The sequence below is a fragment of the Phaethon lepturus genome, unplaced genomic scaffold, assembly GCF_000687285.1.
Source record: "Phaethon lepturus isolate BGI_N335 unplaced genomic scaffold, ASM68728v1 scaffold55047, whole genome shotgun sequence".
NCBI lineage: Eukaryota > Metazoa > Chordata > Aves > Phaethontiformes > Phaethontidae > Phaethon > Phaethon lepturus.
The window spans coordinates 1-27484 of NW_010553668.1; the positions used below are offsets into that span (position 1 = coordinate 1).

The 27484-nt window shown below is 39.0% G+C and overlaps 1 protein-coding gene across 1 annotated transcript; it reads right to left on the minus strand.

Annotated features, from left to right (window-relative positions):
* Positions 1-391: 391 nt before the first annotated feature.
* ANXA2 (annexin A2) lies at positions 392-23339 on the minus strand. Its single transcript, XM_010291591.1, has 12 exons — positions 23282-23339; positions 19076-19175; positions 13022-13116; positions 9729-9842; positions 6931-7021; positions 5486-5565; positions 5083-5142; positions 4353-4446; positions 3530-3625; positions 2453-2511; positions 1681-1803; positions 392-760 (listed from the first exon to the last, which is right to left on the minus strand). Exons 1-12 carry the CDS (start codon positions 23327-23329, stop codon positions 701-703), a joined length of 1020 nt encoding a protein of 339 aa, XP_010289893.1. The 5' UTR covers positions 23330-23339; the 3' UTR covers positions 392-700.
* Positions 23340-27484: the final 4145 nt, after the last annotated feature.

Below are 27484 nucleotides of genomic sequence, written 5' to 3' on the forward strand. Positions count from 1 at the left end.
CTTATGTTACAGACAGGCTGTTCTGGGGGACTCAAGACTATTTGCCCCACGCGCACAGGCACAGAAAATGTTCAAGTGTTTAAGAGGGATTCAAAAGTGTTTGCCCCTCACACACAGACGAAGGTGGGGCTCAGGTTTTAGTGTCACTTACGGGGGGTGGGGGGTAGGGGGTAAAAAGAAAGAATGGTTTTGCTTCTGCTGAGAAACTCAATCATCAAATGGGGGAAGGGCTTCAAGGGAGCAAGACAGAAGGTTTCAGCCACAAGTACTGAAGCCTGGGAGGAAAAAAACAACACAGAAAATGGACGGCGAAGGCTAAACACATGTCAATTGTTCACACGGTTTTCAAATTAAAGGTCTGAGAGACCCATCTTCTTAAAGTAAAACTTAAGTTTTATTTATGTTTTATTAGAAACTTCGCACAGAGAGGCAGAGTCTTTCACAAGCACTTGTAAGCTCGTTTATCTTCGGAAGGTTAGTTTCCCTGGCTATATGTGGTTAGGACCTTTGGCAGAGCCAAGCAGAGCACCGCTGCTGAGAGAAGTGCACACAGCACCGGAAAGTGTACTACATCAGTGGCCTTGCAGATACAAAGGCAAGTCAAGGTTAGCTAGGCAGGTCAATTTTTCTTCTAGGATTACAGTAATAGGAAGAGCAAAAAAGGCATGTCTGTGGATTTGGGTTTCTTCCATCACAGTTTTCAGTCCTCTCCACCACACAGGTTCGGCAGCGCTCTCTGGCAATCCCCTTTTGTGTCTTGCTGTAAAGCAAGGGAAGAAAAACACAAAATACAGATGAGGAAACAATCACAACGTTATGAAAGTATATGCATTACATCCTAAACCTGTGGCACCGACTATGTCTCACAGTTGAAGCCTTGTCAGCCTGCAGGAGGCTGAGTTTTACTTATGCATGAATTGAAATTATTAATCATTCTTGCAATAAGATGCAAGGCCAAGGAGGAAGAGAAATTTTGGTGTGAAAGAATGAAAAGACAAAGGAAAGCTGAAGGACTCAATTCTGTTCCCTCTCACTGATCACTGCAAAAATCATACATCAAGTTCACTATTTTGAAAATTTGCTTATAATCTAAAATTGACATCTTCAGGAAAAGATTTTGGCTTAAGATTTTGATGCAACTTCACCTACACAAAGAATCATGTATCATATGCTGTTGTGAAGGTGGGTAGAAGACTAGTTTTTAAACAGACGGACAAGCTCTTTACCTATGCCGCAAGTTAAATAAAACCTAGCACCTGTAGCTCCTGCCCAATCACAGAAATGGACAAAAATCACTCTAGGTAAAAAGCCTACTCCTTGGGCACTGAAATGAAAAGGAGCGGCAATTTAGATGCTCTATTTTCATTCAGCAATCATAGAGCAATTCTGTTTTTTCTTTTCTTTTGGTCTGAGGATAGGGACAGGTGAACAGAATTTTCCTTCGTAACACATCAGCTGATTGCACAAAGCCTACACATACTTTCACATGGCTGCCAGGAGTTGTACCAGCTGTGGGCTGTAAAGTTAAAGGCAGGCTTTTTGATAGTGCATGGATAATAATGTCCTATTCTCACCAAAGCCTCTAACATACCTCCCATGAATTTTAAGGTACAGTTAAACCAATGAAGGCTGCTGCAAAGATCCATACAATTGATATAAAAAGAAAGCTGAAAAACTTACCTGGATGAAGTAATACAGAGATTTTCCGTACTTCCTCTTGAATTCACTCTTAATTTTTAGCATGTCAACCTCGCAGCGGGAGACCATAATCCTGATCAGAACCTTGTCACGGGTTCCCTTGCCCTACAAGCAGATACACATTTAGAACTCTAATAGCTGAAATGTGTAAAAGGCCACTGTACCTAATGGTAAGATGGCAAACTACAGGCAACTGAGAGGTAGCAATAAAAGATACAATGAATTAAACCTAAGTTATTTGAGTGTGAACATCTCTTTCTCATCAGCCACGTCTGACCAACTACCAGTCACAAATCTAGCTGCTTAGACTAAGCAGCAGTTTGGGTTCACAAGGAGGTCTTCCTGCTATTGTCTAATTCCTGCTACCAGGTGTTTTCTCTTTCATCCTTTTTCTTGAGAAAATGTTTTAAGGCAAATTTAGTGTCTTATTTTGGCACTTCAATAAACAGCTTTTTCTGCTATCAGCTCTTTGTTACCTGCAAAAGATGTGTCTAACTCTCCTAATTACAATCAACTGGTCTAACACAGATCATTATTATGAGACCCTTCCCTATATTTCCCCATATCAGATGCATCTGGGTAGATGGTCTAGGCTCATAACTGTTAAAGAATGCTTTTAAACAACACTAAGTCATTGTGAATTTATTCACATGCCAGTCACACATCATATGAATAAAAGTGCCTAAGCAATCAAAATTTGATGAAACAATGGCAAGAAAAAAAATGAGTAGAAAAAAAGAACAGTCTTCCCTACCTTCATGGAATCATACAGTCTGTCGGCAAAATACAGCTGCTTGTTCTGAATGCACTGGACTGAAGAGAGAAAAAAGAATGGTTAAACATCCTGCCCATACATGGAATAACAGAACACAGAATCTTGCAGCCATTTTTAAAGACACAGTAGGTAGTCAAAATAAGGTTTTCAGCAAAAGTTTCTCCAAAAGGGGACAAAGAGATATTATTTTTACCCAAGTTGTTACTTAGAAGTTGCTTGGTTAAACTTGTGATTGAACCACAAATGCTTACAATCTGAGCAAGTATTTCCTCCATCACTAGTATAATTTCAGAATGCTAGCCCTTCTCCACCCAAACCACAATTCATTCTTCCACTTCTGTAAGCAACCTCTTTTCTGAAAACACTCATTGTATGTTAATGCATGAGAAGTCTCCCTTTCAAGGTTGAGCTCTGTTTATTCTCAATTTGCATTACAGAGCTCTCAGTTTGCTCTTAGTCTGAAATGTTTTTTCCTCTTGAAGAATTCCCTCTAAACTTGGCGACACCCTTGTTGTCTTCATGTCATGCCACAGTACCAGCCTTTCACCTTGCCTTCTTTTTTCAGAGAATTCAGTGCCAAATCAGCTCCATTAGCCTCTAGCATCTGGCACTGCCCGTCTTCTCCTCTCACATAAACACTCTTCCCAGCCTATGTCTATATTGAATATTTAATGTGTTCAGCTATAGTTCCAACTTTTTTGTTTGTTTGGGGAAACAAACATTAAACCTCTGTGTCAGACAAAAGCAGAACTAACAACAGATCACAAAACACATGCATTTTTATTTTCATCTGGAAAGCCAGGTTTATATTTTGCACAGGGAAAAAACATGCTACTTCTCAATACCTGTAATATCCTAAAATACACTAGTGGATGCAATAATGCCAGCACTTCCAGTTTCTTTCTCGTCCAGCAACACAGAGGAATCTGGGTCCTATCGTTATCGTGATATAGGTGATATCGTGTATATATATCACTATAAGGATATCCTATATCACACTGCAAGAGCACCAAGAAGATCCTACCTACAGATACTCTTTACTTTAGCGTAACTCACCAAGATTAAGGAAAGCATTCTCCAAGTCTCCCTTAACCTCCTTCTTGATGCTCTCCAACATATCATATGGGCTGTAGCTCTTGTACCTGTCAAACACTATCACAAGATAGAAAACAGATGAAATCAAAACCAAACCAAGAACTGGTAAAAGTAACCAACCAAATCAAAAACAGAGAGCGAGCAATGCAGAAAGATATGATTAAAAAAAAAAAAAAAATCTGTCCAAGTCCTTCTGAGAACTTTATCTGAAGTACAGCCTAAGTTTGTCAGCTGATAGTCAAATTCCCATGCTATGGCCTTTTTGTTTTCCTTGAATACCTTCATAATCTGGTAAAATACAGTCTTAATCCTGTACTTTGATTTTTTGAAACAATGGTGATTTAGGCCCTGAAAAGATAAGTCTTCAAATGGCTTTTCCATGTGCTTCTTACAGCAATATCAGAGCTGCTTTTGAGTCTTCGCTGTCAGATTTAAACATGATATAGCTAAGCTACCTTAGGACAGAGGGAAAAGCTAAAGGACTTCTCAAGGTCTCCTGCTGCCGTGTTTTCTAGATTTGTAACAGTTGTTCTCAGTGTACATAACATATAATTGAGAGTTGTTACACCTGTGTAAAAAAAGAGGTCTACACATAGTCAAACTGCAGGACTCACACACCCACAGAAATAACTGTATTTTTAAAAAAAAATTAACAGCTTCGATGTCTCCTGTGTTTTGCGAGTGCTTTTCACACTAATTTCAATCATATTTGGGACAAAATAGTTACCACTTTGGTACAATTTTCTCTTACAGGAAAAAACTAAATCTGTCTCTTGAATAATACCTTTCTGCAGGTGAGGGACACTTCTTTCAGTCATAATGTTGATCCACTTGGGGACATCAGTTCCCTTTCTCTTCACACCAGCATCATAGAGCTCCTGTAGTTAGAATGAAAAGCAACATCATGAAAATCAGGAGTTACACAAGCAGCCATCGCAAATGTATACAATTTCCTTACTGGAAAACAAGCACTACTGGAATTGTGTTAGTGGAGGAAACGCAAAAGGACATGTGGTTGGGCAGACCACTAAGGACAGGATCTATGGATCTAATCTGAAACTAAGACTAATTACTTCGTATTAACTCTATCTACAGGTTTTACTCTGTATTTAGCTCCGTTTACCTCAGCAGAACTACTCAACATATACAGATGTAATAAACAAGCATTATCAGCCGCTAAGTACTTCTCTCAATCTTACACAATTACTTGGTTGTAACCAGCCTTCACAATGTATGTTTCCTTTTGTTAAAGGCTCCCTTTCTCAACATGCCTAAGGGAAATACCAGAGAGCTTCTTTCTCACTTGTGGGTGAGAAGCCCGTGAAAACTGGTAACTGAAGGTATCAAGATTGCAAGGGGCATATACCTTGCAAGAGCATGCCAGCATTACTGTGCAAGGCAATCTGAAATACACACATCTACTTTCATAAATGCTTCTCACTCCCATTTGTACTTTCAATATCCCCAAAAGCTTGATCAACTGAAGATATTTAATGGTCATTACCAGCACTTACCCTAGCATCTTGGTCAATCAGCTCATAATCAATCACAGAGGTATCTTCACACCTTTTGCCCTTCAAGCAAGGGGAGCAGTATTTAGATGATGTTTAACAGACAGTAAGCAGCTTGCTATATGCATACTTTTTTCTTTGATTTTTAAAATCTGAATTTGCTAGATAAGTAACAGTATGTTCCAACCCCATATGAATCTGCTGCTATATGGATACTACATTTCTGTCAAAATACTTCACCCTTCAACATTTGATTTCGCTCCCCCCTCCCCCCCGCAAAAGACAGTGAAAATACAAGGAAATTTAAAAGTGATTCAGAAATCCAATTGTTTTACCGGCAGAGCCATCAGTCAGTTACCAAGAGGCAGGGATATTAAGAAAAGTGGAAAAATATGAACAGACCTACCTTGGCCAGGGCAACCATTAGCTTGCGGAAGTCACCAGACGTGTCTGATATAATGTCCTTTTCCAGTTCTGTCTTGTACACTAGAAAACAAAAAACTCTTTTCAAGTAAATGGTGTCCTACAAATACTCCTTTACAAGAAGAACATATGCTAATTGCTGTGTTTTATGCACATAAACAAACAGCTACAACCTAAGTCATGCGTGGAAGACAATGAAAACAAATGCATGCTTGCATACAACAAAACCATTGTTACCAGCTAGTCATGAGAGTTCCCATGCAAAGTCTGTCATGGAAAGACAGCAGGAAAGCCTGAGTATTAAAAGGAAGGGAATATTGTTTTAAGCTCAATATCCTGTCAGATCATTCTTCACTACCAATGAATGTTTGCTTGTTTGATAAACATAGCATTTAGGCCTTCTCCACTCATGGAGATATGACTGGACAACTGCAATTACAAGCTTAATGCAAAAGACAAAAGCTGTTATGAAAAAATCAAAGGAACGCTGTGTGTGATTCTGGTCTGGTGCCTAAACATTTTAATTGCTTTCCAAGTGGTAATACTCTACATTGCTACAAAAATCACATTCTCTCTTCAACAGCAATCTAATCTACAGCAGCAACATCTTCTTTGCTGATATAATTTTTTCCCGGTAACCAGCCATTAAGACTACATTGGTTTTGCTTGTGCTTATTGACTTAGCCAGCACCTTACCAGAACTGCTTGACAACTATTAAGCATTAGCACAGAGCAATTTGCTATGTTTCAGTCTATGTGTGCGGAAGTTCAACTCTGAAGCTCAGGGAAACAAACAGGCACTAGACAGCTGCACTACTGAATTCCAATAAATCCAAGCAGAATGGCCAATATAAAAATATAAGAAATATTAAAGAAAAATTAGTATTTTTTGAGAATGGATCTTAGATCACTTCTTATATCTTCTTAGAATCAACTAAGAATTATAGCTTCAATCAGATAACATGCTTTAGAAAAGTTGAAAAATAGAATATATGCTTTTATGAAGTTTTATTTCATGTCTTTCCTGGCAACTCTACCAAATAAACTTACAAGGATGCTTTGGAAGATTTCAGATTCACCTACTTATGACATACTTGATCCTAGAATCCATACATCTAACATCGTAATTCTATCACTGTATTAGAATGCATGTAGCTTACAAAAAAAACCAAACCACATTTACACACAACTTATATGAGTAGTAAACGTTCTCCAATTCGTTTGCTACCAAGCAACAAGATAAAACTATATAAACACACACAAATATCCAGGACACCAGTACAAAATAGTATCTTACGTCCAACTGACAGAGAATCAAAGCAGATGTTGTGTAAGGGGCTCTAATAATCAAACTCACACTGAGGAGAATTTATCCAAGTAACTTAACTGTAAAAACATAGTACACTGAAACCTTCAAAGTAAACTTACTTTCCCTGTAGACTCTGTTAATTTCACCAAGCTCCTGATTTGTTCGTGAGCAGATGATTTCAATGAGTGTGTCTTCATCAGTTCCCAGGCCCTGCAACACATATATGACTCAGGTGCTAGAAATGAACAGGCATGCTTGAACAGTTTAAAAACACTTTACAGACATCTCCTTTCTCCCATTCTAACAGTTTCACAACCACTTAGGGATATCTTTTGCTAACCACACCTGAGAAACATTTGTTTGTTGCATGTAACAGATGTAACATTTTTAGTTGCCAAATACTACTCAAATAGCTTTGAGATCCTGTAGATACTATCTCTGGGCAATGTGCATTTGCTGCGAGGGTCTGTAACACTCAGTGACCTCCTCAGCAGCATAACTGGATGAGGTCAATTTATCACGGTCCATGCGTGATTGTTTTCTATCCATTGAGAGCACAGGAAGAAAGTCTGAATCTTAGCATGCAAATGGGCAGCAACCAACCTGTTCTCCCCTGCTTTTCTTCCCCACCTCCCTCCACACAACTCCTCCGCCATCAATGCAAAGCCAAGGATGACACCATCATTAGCTTTGGCCTGTCTCCAAGTCAGCAAAGATTTAAGCATGTTCTGAATTTCCAGCTGGCAAATAGCCCTTCTTGAGTTGTCCATATTTTCCATGTACTTCACAACACACAAACACAGATGAAACATAACTATTAGCTATATTAAGAACTAAAAATGTACTTAGTATGATAAACTGAATATTCAGATTTTATATTTTTTTAACAAGCCAAAAGAATTGAGAGGTCATATATAATATTTCAAAGCCACTTTTGTGATCAAGGTCAATAAAGAATCAGTACTTTGAACTAAGCTGCATTACTACTGTTTAAAAAGTAATATAGGTATTAGCACTATAACAAAATTACAAACCATATTAAAATGTATCAGCTATCAATTAAACCTTGTAGTAACTCAGATACTCCAAAATAATGTGGCTTGATCAATGTGCTCTAAACCTTGTTCAATTATTTACACAAGCAGCCACATAAAAAAAAAAAAAAATTAAGAAAATGCTACCACCACCTAGCCTCACTTCCAGCACCACCAGCAGACAAAAAAACCCCACTCTTCTGCCTCCTGTTAGGATGCTGTTATGTTAAACCCATCTGGTCTATGGCAAAAACGGGCATGGTTTGCACAGGACTCCAAGAGCAGTCTGCTGGGTAACATCTTGGGAAAACTTCTCATACTGCAGTCTTTCACATATGGAAAATGGAAGAAACTATGTGGAAAACTACCCCCTCGGAAAAAGGGTCTCCAAGGTGTGGGGGGGAAGAGATAACTAAACCCAAGCAATTTTATAAAAATGGCTACGAGAATTAGGAAAGCTTTCCACAGAGTAGTTCTGTGGTAGGTATCTGGGGAACAAACAAAGGCTAACAAAGTTTAAGATTTCCTAAGTATTATTTTTAAGTATTTCGTAACAATGTGTACTAGAAAAATAATTTAGTCATCAGTGATAACTTTGCTTTACCCAACTTTGATTCCCATGTCATAGCTTATTATGCTCTATATATCAAGTCAAACAAGCTCGGGCAAATTCAGAACATTAGACTAGGTGCTTGGGAGTTGGGAATAGCTGACCTATAGAGAGAATAGAATATTCTACATTTGTGGCTACTCTGTGGTAACGGCTTGGTGTTTGGGCTTATAAATGCTATATAAGTATACAGTCATCATAAATATAATGTACCAGATGTAAGACATTAAAAAAAACCCGCAACCCAAAATAAAAAAATAAACTGATTTGATTCACAGTAAATTATGGCTAGACTCTACTTAAACCAGAGGAGGGCAGCACCTGATTACTCGAAGAAGGGTTTTGGCCCATCATTAGAGTTGCCATCTCTGTACTGGGTTGGTTTTTTGGATTTGAGGTTTTTTTGGGGGTGGTAGTTTTGTTTGCTTGTTTGTTTCTAACTCCTTTTTCATAGTCTGGAGAAATTAATTAATTGGGTTTTTTTGCCTTGTTTTGAATTTCAACAGAAATTTTAATCTTTTTTTAAAATTATATTTAAAAAAATAACCTGATCAAGAGCATTCAGATTTTAAGTGACAATTATAAGTAAAAATTCACAAACCTTCCTTTGCTGAGAAAGGTGAATGTAGTGGCATGAGCACCTCTCAAAATCTTGTTTCAGTGGCCTGCAGAGCAGGTATTTCTAAATTAGCAATCTCTTCCATGCTTGCTTGTGATTGTAGGGGCTGAACAGTGACTCGCTGCTGTGCTGTTTCTCCAAAGACTGCTTTTGATGCCCCCTCTGTGTTCCACACAGAGGCAGGTCTGGTACAGGATGTTCTTTCAAAATCAGTGATGTGACCCAGTAACTGGAAACTACTGCTTAAGCCTATAAATGCTAGCAGAGGATTTAATGGCTCCAGCTAACAGCTGCTCTCTTAATGTTTTTTTTGTACTATGAACCTGTATATTGTTTTTAAGAGCAGTCAGCAAAGCAGCAACCAGCCAGAGCAGCCTATCAGTTATTTCTGACCTGATGAAAATTATTTTTTTCCTTAAAGAGAGGATTTAATTAACAGTTTAAAATCACACAGTTCCAGAATTTCTCTCATTTTGGATGCCTTGCAGCTGTATACTTAAACTGTAGTACTTAAAAAAAAAACCAAACAAACAAACACCAAAAAAACCAAAATCAGTGGACACGTTTGAAAACTCTGGCCTTGATATGAAGTCCATACTCATTCTTGAGACAGCAACATCAGACTAACATACTTAAATTTCAAAGCTCATTTACCTTCATGGCAGCTTTCAATTCAGAGGCATCATACTGTGCTGGTGTCTTCAGCAAGCCCAAGATCACTGCTTCCAAATGACCCGACAGAGCAGACTTGAGCGCTGCAGAAAGTTCCTGTAAAAAAAGGAGGGATGATGGAAGAAAAAAAATTCAATTCTGATCTCCAGAGAATTTAGCCTGTAGTGCTTTAAGTCTCCAAGCCTGCAACAGTGTTTTTTACACAATTGACAAGGAAACAAAATATAAAGAGTTTTTCTTTTGTGAAAGCCTAAGAAAGAAATCAGGGCAAAGGACTTTTTTCTCATCCTTTGGAAATAAGAAGAAATCCACTGGTGGCTGACAAAGTGCTGGGAAGCATGGCGTAGACACATCTGAACAGCTCCGCTCCAGTCCTGAAGCACTGACACTTTGTTGGAGCTAATAAGCACAGATGGATCTGAGTTTGACTCCCTGTGGTGAGTGCTTCTCCATCATACTCCCATAGTTTTCCCAGTAGCACTGTATTATTTGTGTTTTTCCTATTATCCCAGCCCTTTACTAGCTGTGGCACTGGAAAATTGACTGCTCAGTTATTCCATTGTACAGGCCCAGTTCCCAAACAGCTATCTGAAGAGAAAAAAATTGTCCCTGAGCACAGAAAAATTATCCTTGTCTTCAAGGAAACTATCAGAAGAGTGTAGCTAAAATCTCTATTGTTAATTGTCAGTCAATCCTAGAGAAAGAAACAGGTACGTTCACTTCACAGGACGCATGCAATTCTGTAGCAAGTCAGTCAGAGGCATGTCCTCTTTTATGGGTTTCAGATACAACTTGAATAATGCTAATTATCAGCATCATTGTAGTGCAGTTATAAAGTTGAAATCACTGGGATCAAGTCTCAGGTTCACACAGATCAATGTATTTCCTAAGCTGAAGTTAAGTCTGTAGCACTCAGAAGATAACTACTGCATTTCAATTGCTGGTTTCTACACTAACAATCTGTGAGCTTGAGGGGCAGGGGAAAAGCGGGCAGAGAAAGTGACCTCAGCAAAATTTCAGAGAAGTTTGTAACAGAGAGATAAAGAGCCAAGGCATCTAGTTCGTTTCCAGAGTCACCCCTTCAATGCAGGGCACTAACGTATGCTAATACTGTATACACTTACTGCACGGATTGACCAAGACAGTGAATGAGGGTTTTGGGCATCTACCTGCGTTAGTCTAAGTAATATTTTAGTACAATAACTCAATTTTGGATACAATGTTCCACCATTTATTGGTGTGAAAACAGGTTCTTCAGACATCAGCTGAAATAGCAAAGGTACCGCATAACTCTGTAATAAATTTTAAGACAATGCCATGAAGTTCAATTAACTGAGTGAAGTTTTTGCTATCTTTGCACTTTGGTGTGAAGGCTGAAGGAAATACAAATCACTACAGTAAAATTTACCACAGTAACTGCAACAAAACACCTCAAACTGAAGTAAGAACCTGCCCTCATATTAGCAGGCTTCTGGAGAAATAAAAGTCTTCTCCCCTGTCAGGAAAGCAGGGTCTCCACTCCGCCATTCCTTGCCACGGCTAAAAGCACTCTAAAAGAGAAGTGGGAAGCAGATAACTGACTGATATAATTTATAAATAGCAAAGAGAAAAGGTTTTATTAAGTGTTCCAAATAAGCATCTGAATATTAGCAGGTCATTTCAAAGTTAGAAATTATTGATGGCAGTTAAGGCTGACCAGACACATATGAAGACACACAAGCAGAACCCCACTATTCACTGGTAGCTCCATTAATGCTGGCAATGGGGAAAGACTGCATAGATCAAACACCGTTCCTCAAGATTCCCGACAGTTTCCATTAGACACAGCTCAACTCAAAGGAATGAAAATAGAGGTAGATCTGTCACTTTTTAAAATGATAATGATCTATTGCTGAACCCTGCAACACACAAAATGAGCACCCTAGTACAACACAACACATTGCTGAAGAAATCTGCACAACCTGTTGCCAAAGAAAGCCACAAGATACCCTGCCTAGAAGATGTACCTACATGTCTTTTCATATCCCACTTCCTCCTCTCTTGCCACACTTGTTTGTCACTGAATGGTTTCTACTGGAAATTTCCATTTCTATAGACTGTTTTATTCTTTGGCACTTGTTAAACTTGATAAATTCAGTTTGCTCTTGGGTTGCAGCAAGGTGAGAGAGAAACAGAAGGAAAAAGTTGCAGATTTTCTTGACTGAGCATTTTTGTGGTCATGCAAAATATTTAACAAAGCTTTAAGTGACACATTTCACTACTAGGGTCCACTTATATGCATGATTGTCCCAGTGCCCACAGGGTGCAGACGTGGGCACACATGCATGTGTCCAGCTCATGCGTGCTTCTGCATGTGGCTATATCAGCCATGCATAAAATCGGTGCATTTCCAAAATTTTACTAGATTTACATTTGGTTTCAGATGAGCATTCTGGGCTGCTATTAGAGGACTACCATTTGGGGTCTGGCAAACCTGAAAGAGATACATTCATCATAATCCTAACTCTGTACTTTTCCTCTTTTTCACGGGCATAAAACTTCAGTTATGGTAAGATTCTCAAAACTTCAAAGGTCAAGAGAATCGCTCTTCCCTTCCAGATAGCAAGATACATTATGTAGAATTCTGCACACATTTTACAGATTTCTCTCCATCAATAGATCAGTACCTAAGGCACTTCTGACAAGATAATATCTAGTAATAGTTCAATTCATTTTATCACTTTGTTCCACATCTGCAGCATTTGTAGCACAACTGACTGCAGTCTTTTCTCATTTAAGGTAGCTCTGTGAACAGGAACAGAATACTCTGCTTACACTGAGTTGTCTTAACAAAGCAAAATAAAATAATTAAAAAAAACAACCCCAACAAAAAACAAACCAATCCCCTCAAGTATCTCCCTTTCATCTTTTCCTTCAAACTGAGGCCTTTCATGTCACTGGCTTTTCACTACTGTTTTGCATATTTCACCAGGGAATCCTGTGGCTGGCTGGCTGATATGTCACCCATTGTGATTCCTGGAGGTGCTAGGAAACCACCGTCTCCAACAGATTTCAGTCCCAGCTGTGCATACTCAACAAATTTGGAAGTCCCACCAGTCCTACACTGTGACAGCATGGACAAAGTAGGCGCTTCTTTAATTTCAGTGAAAAGACAAACTAAATAATATTCACCTCCAGTTTACATCTGGATAACTGTGAAACATGCAAGCCCTGAAAAATCTAATCTGTCCTCAAGAAAAATATTCAATACTTGTTATTTCTTCATATTGTACTACCTTTTTGGTTCTCCTCTGGTAGGCAAAAGCAATATCCTGCCTCTGTTCATTGCTGCGGTTTGTCAGGATGTTGATGATGGTGACCTCATCCACACCTACAAAGACAGAAAGGTTAAAGAAGCTTTCTTGTTACTGTTCTCTTTGTATTAATATGTTCTCCAACACGCAAAACATAGCCTATGTGCTGTTTGGAGCAGCGCTCAACAGCTCTCATTAGTTAGGGTATGTCATGTTGTAGCCTTGGAAAAAGCACAACCAATTACAGCCCAAATTTTTGATGTAATGCATATCTTTGTGTATACAGCCATGTATACACCTCAGCAAAGTCTACAGCCTGCAACTGCAGGCTGAATTGTTAAGATTTAGCATAAGTTAAAAGCCAAAGCATGCATCTAGGGTTACTCTGGCTGTCAGTAGAACCTAATGCACACCACAGCTTCAAATCTTGTAGGGGTCATCAATGCAGGTCAATGCATATAAAGAAAAAGCTTTTATGTTGTACAGGAAGCAGGATTTCCAGATGTTATTTCCTAGATGAAGGAATTACCCAAATTATTGCTCAAAGCAACCTCACAGCAACTTGAAACAAAGGACTGCAACAGATATTATAAAATTAATCATATAAAGTTTGAATGTTGCTAATAACCTTTTAGTCCCTAGCTACAGAATCTAAAATGGTAGTCAAACCTATAATACCTTTCTCCCTCTTCACCACATTTTCATGATGAAATACTGTACTTGATAGCCTCACATCCTTAGCTCATGCTGAGGCAGACCTACATCAGTGCTCTTATTCACACAAGCTTGGCCTGCAAAAGTCAAAAGGCCCTGGAAAACATCATATGTCTTAGTTACAAATTTTGGTTTGAAAACATGCTGAACTGCACATTTCAGCCATAATATACTGCAGGACATTTTAAAGTGCTCCCATTTTATAAAAGAAAACAAATTTTCCCAGTCCAGAAACGACCACACAGACAGACACACAGACATTGGGTCTTTCAGCTATTGCAGGGCCACAGCATAAGCCAACATCTTAAGCTTTTCAACATATTCAAGCCATTCTTGGCATTCAAAAATGGCAAATGACATTTTCAAGTTTAATCACAATTGTGATAGATCAGAAGCCCACAAATTATTGCATCCCAGTTTCTTATTTGTATGCTTTGTAGACGGAAATATGAAGTTAACTCATTGCTCTGGCATTTAATGGAAAATAAGTGCTTGTACGCCACACTTGGGAATCACACTGCATGGACAGGATGCTGACTCACATCTGCTGAGGTGGGGTGGAGCAGGAGAGCAGCTCAAACATTTTTTCTTTGCTGTTCACTAAAATCTCTGGAAGTTTCAGGGTAATGAAACAAAAGTTTATTTCCAAATTTATTCTGGCTGGACAGATTTTATCAGTGCATTTCTATCAATGAGCAACTAAAAATTAGACATTGTGGCTCACAGGTGGTTTTTTTTTTTTTCCCTAAAACAAGAAAATTCCTTGCAGATGGAAATGTATTTGATGGAGGTGGGGAAGTGGATCTTAACTCCCCTCCAATTAATAACAACTTTTCCTCGAAAAGAGGCAATCTGTTGTGTTGGTAAGATTACAGTGCTATGGCTCAATCAGCAAAGAAAGAGGAAATTAATGTAATCAAAATGATCAATTAGAGTTTTAAATTTTTTATTCTGCTTTAAAATACACTGTACTTGAATTTCCATGGGCCAAAACAACAGCACCAGCATTGTTCGGATCAAAACGGATGATATGGACAGTCACTTAACTTTCTAGGACAAGGTGAGAACAGAGCTAACATACTTGCATTTTGCAAGAGCTGAGATACATTCATTCAGCTCATTTACTAGAAGTCTGTTCTCTTAAACTTCATTTTCAAAGACAGCATGGACAGAATACCAGAAGCTATTTGTGTCCTAACAGCATCTAGGTACTGCAGAGGTCATCAGTCTACATGAATGAATGAAATGGGATAGCAGTTGGCCTCAAATTATTAGTGGGAGATGTACACGATTAGCCCTTGTTAGACCTCAACACCACTGTGTATCTGGTACCAACATGGTCCTAGGACTATCTGCCCAAGCTCATGATCTGCAGTGTCTTATTTTGCCTGGATAAAACCCTGATCCCACTAGAGTCAAAGGGGAAAATTTAGATAGAATAAGATCATAACTTCAGGTCTGCTATTTTGCTTAGCAAGATTTCACTAAGCCCAAGCCATGTTGCAATGAGCTATTTCTTTACAGATACTATTAATATTCTGAATATATGACTGATGCAGTTTGGTGGATTTCAGGCACTATCCTCCCCCACCAGCATGCCAGCACATCTCCTCTAAACTTTTACTTTATAACATTAAAAAGTCTGTTAAAAGGTATGGGCATGTTGGATATACTGTATAAAGAGTGAATTCAATCTTACACAAGACCCCTGTTGTGGTTTACATCTCATGACTGTTTTACCAATTTCTGGATATAATGAATTTATTACAGATGTACGTTCTAAGCACTTTCCTACAACAAACCTATGTTTGAATTCTGCCAGTCATGGAATTAAAAAAGTATACAATAAGACCTCAATAAAAGATTGGAGTTTAGGTTGCAAATAATTAACTGTTCATAACCTAGTCTGACAACAAAATTATTTAACAAAGTATGTGAGACACACAAATGCTAGGGAATAACTCTGAAACAGAAGAGAGGCACTTCAGCAGTCTTCTTTCCTATGAAGAATTAAAAGGAAACCTAACATATGGTCAGTTAGTACTCTTCTAATTAGTTGGTTTCTTCTGTTTAGGCTCATATACTTGTGCTAGTCTGCACACAGGGCACAATGGAGCATAATACAGAAATTAAACAGCCTCTTGTCCTACCCAACAGAAAGCCAACAATTACAAAGGACATGCTAAGGCACTAGATGAACTCGCTACAGAAAAACTAAATAGCATAAAAATGAAAATGGCATAGGAATGACATTTATTACAAAAGGAACGAGCCAGAACTGTAGCAAGTTATTTGCATTATGCAAACTCTAGGTTGAACTACTGTTAGCTACAAATTGGTTTTATATCATCTAGAGCCATTTTTGCACATCTCCCTTTCTAGGCTGTTGGGTATATATAAAACTCCTGCATTTACTTCAACTCCACTCAAAGCCCAGCAAAGGGCTGGGCAATATATTTGTGCCGGTATAGTTTTTACAGATAGATCTAATGCCCAAAAAACACATCACAGTATTTCCCACAGATCCCACAATAGAGAAATAGATGGCTAACCTCTGAGGAATGAATCTAAAGAGTGTGAATGAATGCTGGGATATTTAGATATTATACAGAGCAGAAATTATATCAGACACTCTACCCCAGATCTTTGCCCTAGAACAAATACATGGCTGTTGTTTAGCCAGTAAAATAAGTTTTACCTATTTTACACACAACCACCAAAACGGAGATTTGTGACTCTGATTCAAGGAGTTTGCATTACTGGGTAACAGCTGGATAATTAATTAGATGGTAAGTTTTCAAAACTGGCCTGCCCTGACCACAAATACCGTACTTGCATATTGTTTACATAAAAATGCAAAGTATCAGTGATACTTCCTAGGAAAAAGGTAGCTGCTGTGGGTATGTACTGTTTGTTCATTATGAGCGTTACATTTTTAGCTCAAAAACTTAAAATGTTTTCTTGCAGAAGAATTTCCCTGTGTAGCTGTTTACATCACTGTTTGTAGACAACCAATTCTTGCCTGGATGATTCAGAATTTTCATTTGGAAAAAAACCCCACACATATTTTAGAGGGTTCACATTTTAGCAAATTTTCTGAATTAGCAGATGAAAATATTCTGTAACCAAGCATTCAAAGTGCAAGGAAACAGTACCTGGAAGAAGGGTCCTAACACTCTTGTTCCTTCTCTCCCCCAGGAATACTTCCTTTGAGAGAGTGTTTATGGTGGAAGATTCAGTATTAAAACCACAGAGATTCTCCCCTATAAAGCTACCTTCCCCAAAAAGCTGCTGGATAACAAGCTAAGCAGCAGAGATAAGCTCAATCCTACAAAAATGCAGGTCCATGAATAAATTTCCCTATTATTTATTCAAAGGGTTGGGAATCATCTCTCTAATGAAACGTTTCCATGTATCTTAAAACCAAACTCAGTAAAATGCTTATCTTTGCTGGAAGAAAGTGAAAAAAGCTTGACTTTCCTGACTGGAAAAGCTTTTGTACTGCCTAGGATATTGTAATCTCCTTTTGCATTAATTTAAAGCTTGAGTATTAAAATGCGTAAATTTGTACCTATCCTGAAAGTCTGACAGCGTATTTGACATGTTTAGATTTGCCCTATAATCAGAGCTGTAAAAAAATTAAAGTCTACACAAAACTCTACATACACACAAAGCATATTCTGTCAAACATAATGACATTTACTCCTCTCTTGCAAGAGGATTTTTAAAAACAAAAACAAACCATAAAATGATTCAAAATTGGAACTGAACCTACTTTAATGAGTAGACAACAGATTTCTCCAGTTAAATTAAGAAATCTTGTGAAAGGAAGCCTCATGCTTGTTAGGGAGGCACAATGTTTTACATTTTATAGCAAGTCAGACGTGCTTTGTTGGCACTGATGGAAGACTCTGCATTTCGTTCTGATGAGAAATTGTTTGGCTTTGAAATTTCTCCCTCTCTTGACATGTAGGCAAAAGACTTGGCATCCAGCTACACCCAGCTGTTGCTTCTCTGGCCTGGAGGAAGTCTAGAAAGTAGAAAAAGCGTGGCACAGTTTCTTTGTTACAGTGTAGGACAAGGACCTTTGAAGAAAGGCTGAGAGCATTGGGCTTGTTCAGCCTAGAGAAGAGAAGGCTCTGGGGAGACCTTATTGCAGCCTTTCAGTACTTAAAGGGGGCCTATAAGAAAGACTTTTTAGCAGGGCCTGTTGCAATAGGACAAGGGGTAACGGTTTTAAAGTAAAAGAGGGCAGATTTAGACTAGACATTAGGAAGAAATTTTTCACGCTGAGGGTAGTGAAACACTGGCACAGGTTGCCCAGAGAGGTGGTAGATGCCCCATCCCTGGACACATTCCAGGTCAGGCTGGACGGGGCTCTGAGCAGCCTGGTCTAGTTGAAGATGTCTCTCTGCTTACTGCAGAGGGGTTGGACTAGATGACCTTAAAAGGTCCCTTCCAACCCAAACTATTCTATGATTCTAAGGACAGAGGATCACTGCCTTGGGAGTATCACCAAGGTATTACTCCAGAGTTGTAGTTCGTACTCCCTATACTCCTGACTGTTTCAGTATACCAGGCTTTTCCACGCAGCTGCATCCCTCCTGTGTTCCATCATGGTCTCCTACCAATCAGTGGAAATGGTGGATCCTGGCACTGACATAAGGAGATGGGAGCCTACCTGAGAGCCTGGCTCAGGGAAGCAGAGGACTCTCAGGCTGCCCTGCCCCTCAAACACTGCAACATCATTGCAGAAACTAGATTCTGTTGTTTCTAGGACTTTCTTTGACCCAAAATTAATAACAGATACATGAGCATTTAGTTCAAAACGCAGGAGAATAATGTTCAAACCATCCCTATTCAGCTGTCGGGAGAGCTGAAAGGAAGCAGAAATGTCCAATCCAATCATCCAGTAGAAATCCATTATTCAGAGCTTGGTTCCAAGTCACTGCCACAGTGACATCACTGCCACTGATACTTTACTCTCAGTGGCAGAAAGTAGTAGCAGAATTTGAAGTACTGATGAGTCAAGAGAAAAAAGTGGACATTTTCAGTGATAAACTCAACAACTCTTAGCTACAAACTTCAGAAACATATTCAAAGCATGCATTTAGAGTTCAAAATCTAACTCGGTCAAGATTTCATCAGTGAAGTCTGAGAAATCCAACACCTCCTAAAATAGGTATCCTAGAGTAAGGATATTAAAACATTGGTCTTGTTGAGACACTGTTTTTTTTTGGTGGGGTTTTTTTTTTTTTTTTTTTTTGCACACCAGCATTCTACCTTACAAGCAGAAACAAACCCACAGCCCATGCTCCTCACCTTTGGTCTTGATGGCTGTTTCTAGGGCTGCAGCATCCCGGTCAGCATCAAAATTTGAGTAGGCCTTAACTGTGGCATATGCACTTGGTGGCAGAGAATGCTAGAAGAAAAGGAAAACAATCTCCAAGTTAAATCATGTAATCCCATCCTTGCCGCAGTTAATAAAACATGTGCGTCTTAGTTTGCTGGTATTTAGACAAATTTTTAAATACGAGAATGGAATTCTGCTAAGAGACGCCGAACTCTGTTCTCCTGATGTGTATTGTCCAGCAATCCACTCACAGCCATGCTTATTATAACAAACAATATATACAAATAGATATTATATATTATTGCAGCAAAACCCTAACACATTCCAAGTTTACTCACTAAACCTCAATATTCTAAAGTCTGGAGTTTTCTGGCTAGTTCTGAAGGAGATTGACTACAGAAAGCTAATTCAAAGAAAGCTTATGTATCTCCTATGTAAGTCTGAAGTATTTTAGTTTTGAAGCCAATACTTTGGATTACAGGCTACACTTAAAAGTAGAGGGAGATGGAAGATGAACAATGAGTAAGTCAGAACAAGTTTTGTGCCCCATCTCATGGGCTTTAAAGGTAACACAAAAAAAAATTTTTTTAAGCCTATAGTTCTAGAAAGCAGAAGTTAATCACAATGTCCTTTTGAAATTACATGCCTGCAGATACTTGGTTACCGGCATGAGGCTAACAAAACCAAATGGCATTTCAACTTACCTTTGCTAAGAATAAGAGGACTTGCAGGTAAGTTCACTTAGTAAACAGTTGCAACATTTTAGAAGTTACAAGATTTTATCAGTTTTTTATTATTTATTATTTATCTCCTGAGGATTACAGCTTCAAATAGGAGGTCACCAGAATAGAGATTGAACTCTTCAGCTGCTTCAGTGTAAGCTAACAGCCTATCTTGTATCACCACCTGTAGGCAGGTTAAACTAAACCACAGATTTTCATACAAATAGCTGAGAAATATTCACGAATCCCACTCTACTGAGTTCAATTTAGAGACCTAAATCTCTGGCAGAAGGGTGTCATGACTAACACCTCTAATTGCCATAGCTGTTTCCCAAGTGAATGAATCCCTGGAAACTTTTGTTTCGGTCTCTAACTCCAACAGAAAGCTGGGTTCATAAACAGGACTAAGCTATCTACTACCCCTGGAGGATCTTTTTACATGCAAATTGTTAATAGGAAAACAGATTTTAACTAAAAAATTCCATGGTTTTTGACTACATTTGACTCCATCCTGTAGAGGTCACACTGTCCTGAACAGATTCCTCTAGCAGCAATCAGTGTGTCTTCTTGAGACAGTCTGTGTTACGCTGTGGAGATGGGAAGTCAAAAAAGCACCGATAAACTGAACCATTCTTTCTTTTGCCTCTTACCATCAGCTCAATCTAGCAAAGTGGCCCCAGTTTGGCCCACAGCCACACCACAAAACACAGCCTTTCCTGTTAGCAGATCAAATTGCTAACAGAAACAGTAAATGGAGATATGCAATGCAGCTTCAGAGAAATCTGTGCGGCTGAAAGATTCCTCAACCAAAGCCCATATAGTACACACAATCACGTGGCACTTCTATCTAATTAACCAGCACTGCTGGATTATCTGAGGCAAGTTACCTGGTGAGCTTAGCAGACTTGGGTACCTCTCCTTCCACCCAGCTCTAACTATTTTCAGATTCATTTGGACAGAGTGTTTTACTGTAAGATGGTATCACACACTGAGAAAATGCATAGCATATTTGCAAATTGTGAGCCGTCTTTTCCCCTGTCCTTCCACCCAACACATGCAACAAGTTGGATTCAGATCCCCTGACACTGGTCAAAAGACCCAGGAAGCGCCACGTACGCATGTATACCCAGGAAAGACAGAAGCATTCTGCTGGCTACTCTACCAGTAAATGGACTGTCTTCAAATTCAGCATCCACAAAGATTATGCCTTACTCTCTCAGGTGACTGTCTTGAGTACTTCAGTGGAGTAGACACAGGTCTTATCAGGGTGATTATTCTGCCTATGAAAAATAGCCATTTCAATTCCAGACTATAAACTCACAAATTACTCTGGTACACTACAGTACCACAGTACTGGTACTGTATGTTTTCAGACAAGACAGTTTTCCCAACTGACTTTCCATTTACTTCACTACAAAATTTTCCAGGATGAGTCAGTAAAAGCCCAGCTAGTGTGTAACTGCACAAGTAGTCTGGGCCAGACTAAAGCAGAGAGATTTCTGGTTTTCTCCCCACATATCTAGCATGCTTTAGAGGTCCTCCAACTGGTTTAATTCCTCCAAGCTTGATAAATTCAATCCTATTGGGAAGAGCAGAACACAAGGGAGAAGCACGTGTCACTAACAGGAAAGCTGAAGAAGCTTAATTCTAAAAAAACCCAGGACCCTTTCAAGATATCTACATTTCAGTATTCCCTGTCCTCAAAAAAAGTTACCAGTCATGTTTGAAAATAGAGTAACTTGACATCATCCAGCAAGTAGCCTATAAAGTCTTGACTGAAAAATAGGCTTCCAATTCTCAGTGCAAAGATGGAGCACATGATGAAGCACAACAGCAAGATCTTTGTTACAAAATCTTTCTATACTCTCTCACGGATAGATGCAGAAACTGCAAGCATAGGTGAACTTCAGCTCAACTCCCTCCTTTTCTTAAAGGAAGGAGAAGATAATACCAGGCTGAAGCAGGCAGGCCAGTTTCTTCGTCTTGAAACAAATCAATCACTAGACCACTGATGCGGAATACACAAATTCCTTATTGCACAAGACAGCGCTTGCGTTCAGCTGTGGCCATTCTATATCCTCAAAGTTAAAAACTTTTGAGAAAAACAGGTGGTTGAAGTACTGTGTTTAATGTAAGTTGACTTCCTGAATCATTGCTTAGGGGAACCGGGCAAACACTTTATGCAAACTAGCTGCTCAATAATTCTGGCTTCCAACTTAGGATCTACAGAACAAACCAGCTGTCTGATATTTCTTGCACTCTATGGCAGTATTTCTGATGAAAATGCTGGCATGGAACAGTATTCAAATTTTACTTTTGCAACTACTCACAAGCATCATGGAAGAAACGCTTCTGCCCTTGAGAATAGATTGCTCAAATATTATTCCAAAAGTAATTCTCCATTGAAAAAACACAGCCAAGAAATCTGAAGAGTTGACTGCTTTTGCAGTACAAAATCAGCTTTGCTACCTACCTACAGTACACTAGCCAGTTCTTTGCAACAGCTCTTTCACAAAGATCATATGGTGTAATTTATTTTGCAAGAAGTAATAAAAATAGGCAAAAAATTTGCTTGTACAGAGCTCAGATCTGGAGGTACCGGCTATAAATTTAAAAGTATAGCAACTTTATAAGCAACATGATGAAATGATGCATGGATAGGATTCGCTTCCTCTTCAGTGACAATCACAGAACCACAAATTCATGGCATGATATCCTGACACTACACCAGTAACCCTACCATCTAATGTTGCAATGTAAGAAAACAGACAAAGAGAGTGTGGTTTTCCAGTATTTCAATAACACTATCAAGCAAGTGCAGATGTGGTGGAAAATACACAATCAAAACGAAGATTCTTCATGCTTTTCAAAACAGAAAATGAGAAAAGTTTGAAAAAATAATTTTTTTTAAGAGGTAGTTTGGTTTTGGTGACAACCATTACAGGAATAAGATCCCCAATATTTTAATTCCCATTAAGGAATGTTCTCCATTTTTAATTAAAAAAAGAAAAGAAAAGAAAAGAAAAAAATAAAAGAAAACTCTGAAGGTATCAGCAAAACCGAACACATTTCCATCTTCTCTTATCATCCTTAACTCACTTGTTGCTTTGGAAGAAAGGGGGACCACAGATGTGAACTAGCCATTCAGTTTGTCCTGTGATCTTTTTCATGTGGTCCAGCACATGAATACTGCTCATGCTGCTGGCCACTTAGAAGAACTGTCATTAAATTTAGTCACTTCATGTAATTGTCCTGTGGTTTACAGCTGCTTTGTGGCTGAAAACTGATTACTGCTGACTAGGTTTTCAGTCAATGTAAGTTTAAGTAGAAGAGGTGTGTGGAATCTTGTAAACTGTACAGCTCAGTACAATTGTTGGTAGAGACACTTGTAAAAGAAACAAGATGTAGCATTTAGGTAAACCAAATTTTTTTTATTTAGATAATACTACTTACATCTCCTTCAAGGCTGAGCTTGCTTAAAATTTCATGGACAGTAGACATCTTGAAAGAATGCTGGAGAAAGAGAAAAAAAACCAAAACAAGTAGAGTTAAATATATTTACAATTACATCAGTGTCTTACATAGTCCTGAAATACTGCAACGCTGAAGGTGACAGTCGGATAAATCTGCTAATCCCAAACAAGAAGAAAGCAAATTTAAGAGCTTCCAAGCCACACCACGATTAATAATGCAACAGTGAGAGATCTCACTCTATTGTACTATAAAACTTTATCTTTACTCCTTAAAAAAAAAAAAAAAAAAAAAAATCTGCATTTTAAATACTTAAACTTAGGAACTGGAGAATCTCTACCTTAGAAACAGAATCAACGTAGCCTACAAGTTCCAAGAAAATTTTGCAGAAACATTATAGCATGGTCCAGCTCAAAGCCAAAAAGCAGCAACAAATAGTAGCATTTCAATCAGACGCTCAATTCCTCAAGTACTCATGGAATACATTGAAACTATTTATACTCATGCAGACATTTTATAAAATCGTAATGCTGTTCAATCATTAATCCTGGACACAGGCCACAAATGCCTCTAATATCACATGGTTCCGTAGTGGCTACCCAGTAATAAGAATCACAGGGCAACCTACAAACACCAGTTAGTAACATGGTTGTCAGACACTAGGTAACAAGAACTCTCTTAAAATGGTAGCTGCAAAAGTAAGAGCCGTTGAGGCAAGATATTCAATATCATTGCTCTGTTGCCAGAACTTGCATAAGATCTTGCTAACATATGTAAAGAAAAACAGGAAAAAATTCGACCCCGAGACAGATTATACACATTGCAGAAATGAACACTGATGTGATATGCTTATGTTACAACACCCTGCCTTTATTCAACTCTGATTTCTGGTCAGGGAAGTTTGCCAGAGCTGTATTAGTGTTTTACTGGAAGGGTCTCTCAACTAAGGAGGAAATTTTTTCCAAAGGTTATAAGCCAGAGGCAATATTTTAAAAGGCTTGATGCATTCCCAAAACTCTGCTCTCAAATTCCTCTACTGAAAGGACAGACATTGCCACTCACATTACCTTCTAGTCATCCAGGTTGGCACCTGCAGAAAACATTATTTTGCCTGTTGAAATTAAAACTTGTTTCTCAGGAACTCTACAGTCAAGCTGTAGAGAGCATTATGAAATAGGGAAAAGACTTGGCTTGATAAGGAGAGAAAGGACAGCCAACACCTCAAGACCAGTGACATTCCACTAACTGATAATTGAGCCTGAGACCAAAATTGCACCCAGCTTCACTGGGTGCCACTCCCTTCACTTCCACGCTCTCACCGGTTCCCCCAATCCAGCTCCCAGATACCACGCTCACCAAGCCAACTCCCAGCTATTGTGCAGCTAGTCCTGGGTATGTCCTTTCAACTAGTTTTCAGATTCTGGTTTTTATCCTCCATCAGTCACTCTTCTGATGGTATTGGGCCTTTCTAGCCACCCAGGCAAATTTCCCAGACAAACCAAATTCCTCTCCACTCAATGATCAATCTGAAACCAAGAGCTCAGAGAGCCAGCAAGAAGTTTGAAATAGTTTCTTAATAATGGAGATCTGTTTAAAACTCCAGAAAAAGTGTGGGTTTTTTTGTTTTAGCTCCTGTAAACCTTCTGTACATCAAGAAAAGCAGAGAAATCCTTATTTTTAACAGATATAGCAAATATTAGAGAATAAAATGCAGAAACACAATTACATGGCTTTTGTAGCATAACTGCTGTAATCACACTTTTCCTCACTTAGAATACAGAAAGAAAACCTTTCATCTTCTGAAGCAACCTAGGTATAAGTAACAAAAGCAACTTTACTTCAAGGAAAAATCAAGATCCCAGGGGAGGAAAAATAAGAGAAAGAACAAAAATCACAGTCATGCATCAACTTATTTGAGAGTAAATCTTTTTCAGAGCAAAAATCCAACCCAGACTTTTAAAGATAGGATGCAGAAGTTGTAATAAGCTGCTACCTGCTATTGGCACTGTTAACCATGCTGGTTAGAGGGACATGATGTGTTACTGAGTTAGGAAATGTTTCATGTTTACTCTTAGTAAAACGAAGTGCCTAACAATGAAACCTTTGTACTCCGACAGTATTACAACCAATACCAAAGATGAGCAACTGAAGTCTTTTAGTCTTGCTTGTAACAAAGAAATAAAACAAACCAGTGAAAGCAAAGCAATTGCAGCATAATCTTTCACAAAACAATCACTGAACAGCTTTTTGCAGGACTCCTGTTTCTAAATCAATTAAAAACCACACTGAATCAGGCTTGTTGGAACAAAAAGCTTGAACAGAGTCCAGGAACACAACTAACACACCCTCATGTGAACCTCCCAGTTCCAGCTCTGCATCATCAGCACACAACAATGCTACAGCAACCGACTGCCCATCAGCTGCAACCTGGCAAAAGAAAAAAAAAATTGAAGTTTTTGCAAGAATCTTTGCAGAGAAAGACCTTTACTCAGAGAACAAACACATCTCTTGTCACATCCTGCTTTGTAAGGCACTCATATTTAAGAACAGGCTCTCACTGTTCTCTGATAGACTAATTTTATCTGATGTATTTTGACAAGCTCTGCGTGGGTTTGAACGTGTAAATAGAAAATACTTGCACTAACTTGCTCTTCCTTATACTGGAAAAGAAGCAACTTCTACCTTCTAGCTGTAAACTAATACTTCTATACCTTAAGGCAAGTTTCTACAACCAGTTTTCCTCCTAAATCCACATTACATAATCCTGAATCATAATGTTATTCTACTAAAAGAGAGAGCACCTGTTTTGACCTGGACCCCCACAGTAATCACTGGTTTGCAGACCTGTTTTTATATTGGGCCTAGTCTATATTCAGTACCTTATCCCCATAACTGTTTGGTGACAGAAGTGTGTGTTGAAAAGCAGCCCCATGTCTCAATTCCCAGCAACAGCTCACACATATTACAGTGGAAAAAACCCCATGTGATCCATGGAAAAAAGTGTCAGGTATGCACAAACAACGACATTGCTCAATAAGCAGAGTTAGCATTTTAAGAAGCACTTATTATACTCTTGTAGACAGCAATTGAGCAAAGGGTGTTCCCAGACATCTGAGCCAAGAAAACGGCATCCCCAGAATGAGAGGATGGAAACTCTTTCACTCAGAGTGCATTTGTGTCAGGTCTCCAAAAACTAGGGCAAGGCCTGTCAACAGAAGAGGTGAGGGAGAGCAAGGAAGATCTGCAGTATCTGCTGTACATTAAATAAGGACTCAAAATCATTCATTTATATACAATGCTAAGCACAACTACAAAACAGCCAGGATGTATCTCCCCACATCACCCAATACGGTTTAGCAAATTGTTCAAAGCCACTACTTGGAGAAAAAATTAGCTTTAAAGAAAAGGATTTCAAAACCCATTAAGCCATACTACCACAAACACACTTTAACCGTTCTCTTCCACAGACACCGCTAATAACCCAGGAGATGTTCCATTCCAGGAAGATACTATGCACATACAAAATTAAGGGCTTTTATTTCTTCAAATTCAAGCTATTCTAACTTCTAAGACTTTACAAAAAAAGCTTTTTTTTTTTAATCAAGACAAACCATACCATACATTAGCTAATGGAAGCTATACTCACTAGGGCTGCTTGTCACAACTAGCTCCGCCAACAGAAGGCACACAGAAGGCACTGATGGTCCAAAAGATTCTTTCACTATTGACCTACGTGTTGGGGTCTGCACATCTCTGTGCAGATACAGCATTCGAATATGAACGTAAGAACAACTAACATTAAATAGAATTAAAGCTGCCATGTATAAGAACACAACTCACTTCTGCATGACCATCCGGAAATCATTTCACTTTTCTTCCAGTTAAAATACATGGCAACATTCCTTTGCCCTCCCTCCCCTCCTTCACTCGAGGAGGAGGAAGTGGTGTCCAAGCTGACTCACGACCAAAGGGCACCAGCAAGATCTCAGCAATTCCGCTCACGGCCGGGGCAGGGTGGGAGAGCCGTGCCCAGGCCTGGCTCCATGAGCAAGGAACCACACACGGCACGCCGCGGGCGAGCGCAAAGGCAAACCTGGGGTCAGCACTGGCTACCCGCAACACTCCCTGCACAAGGGCTTCTCTTCTGCCCACGCCAGCGGCTGCATCTGCATCTGCGCCAGCAGC

What these genes read in the sequence shown, in the direction of transcription:
- ANXA2 (XM_010291591.1), bottom strand. Translation starts at nt 23,329, where the DNA reads ATGTCTACTGTCCATGAAATTTTAAGCAAGCTCAGCCTTGAAGGAGAT. An exon ending in AATTGAAAGCTGCCATGAAG is followed by an intron (nt 7,022 to 9,728) that starts GTAAATGAGCTT and finishes TATGTGTTGCAG; the next exon opens with GGCCTGGGAACTGATGAAGA. An exon ending in TAACAGAGTCTACAGGGAAA is followed by an intron (nt 5,566 to 6,930) that starts GTAAGTTTACTT and finishes TTTGTTTTCTAG; the next exon opens with TGTACAAGACAGAACTGGAA.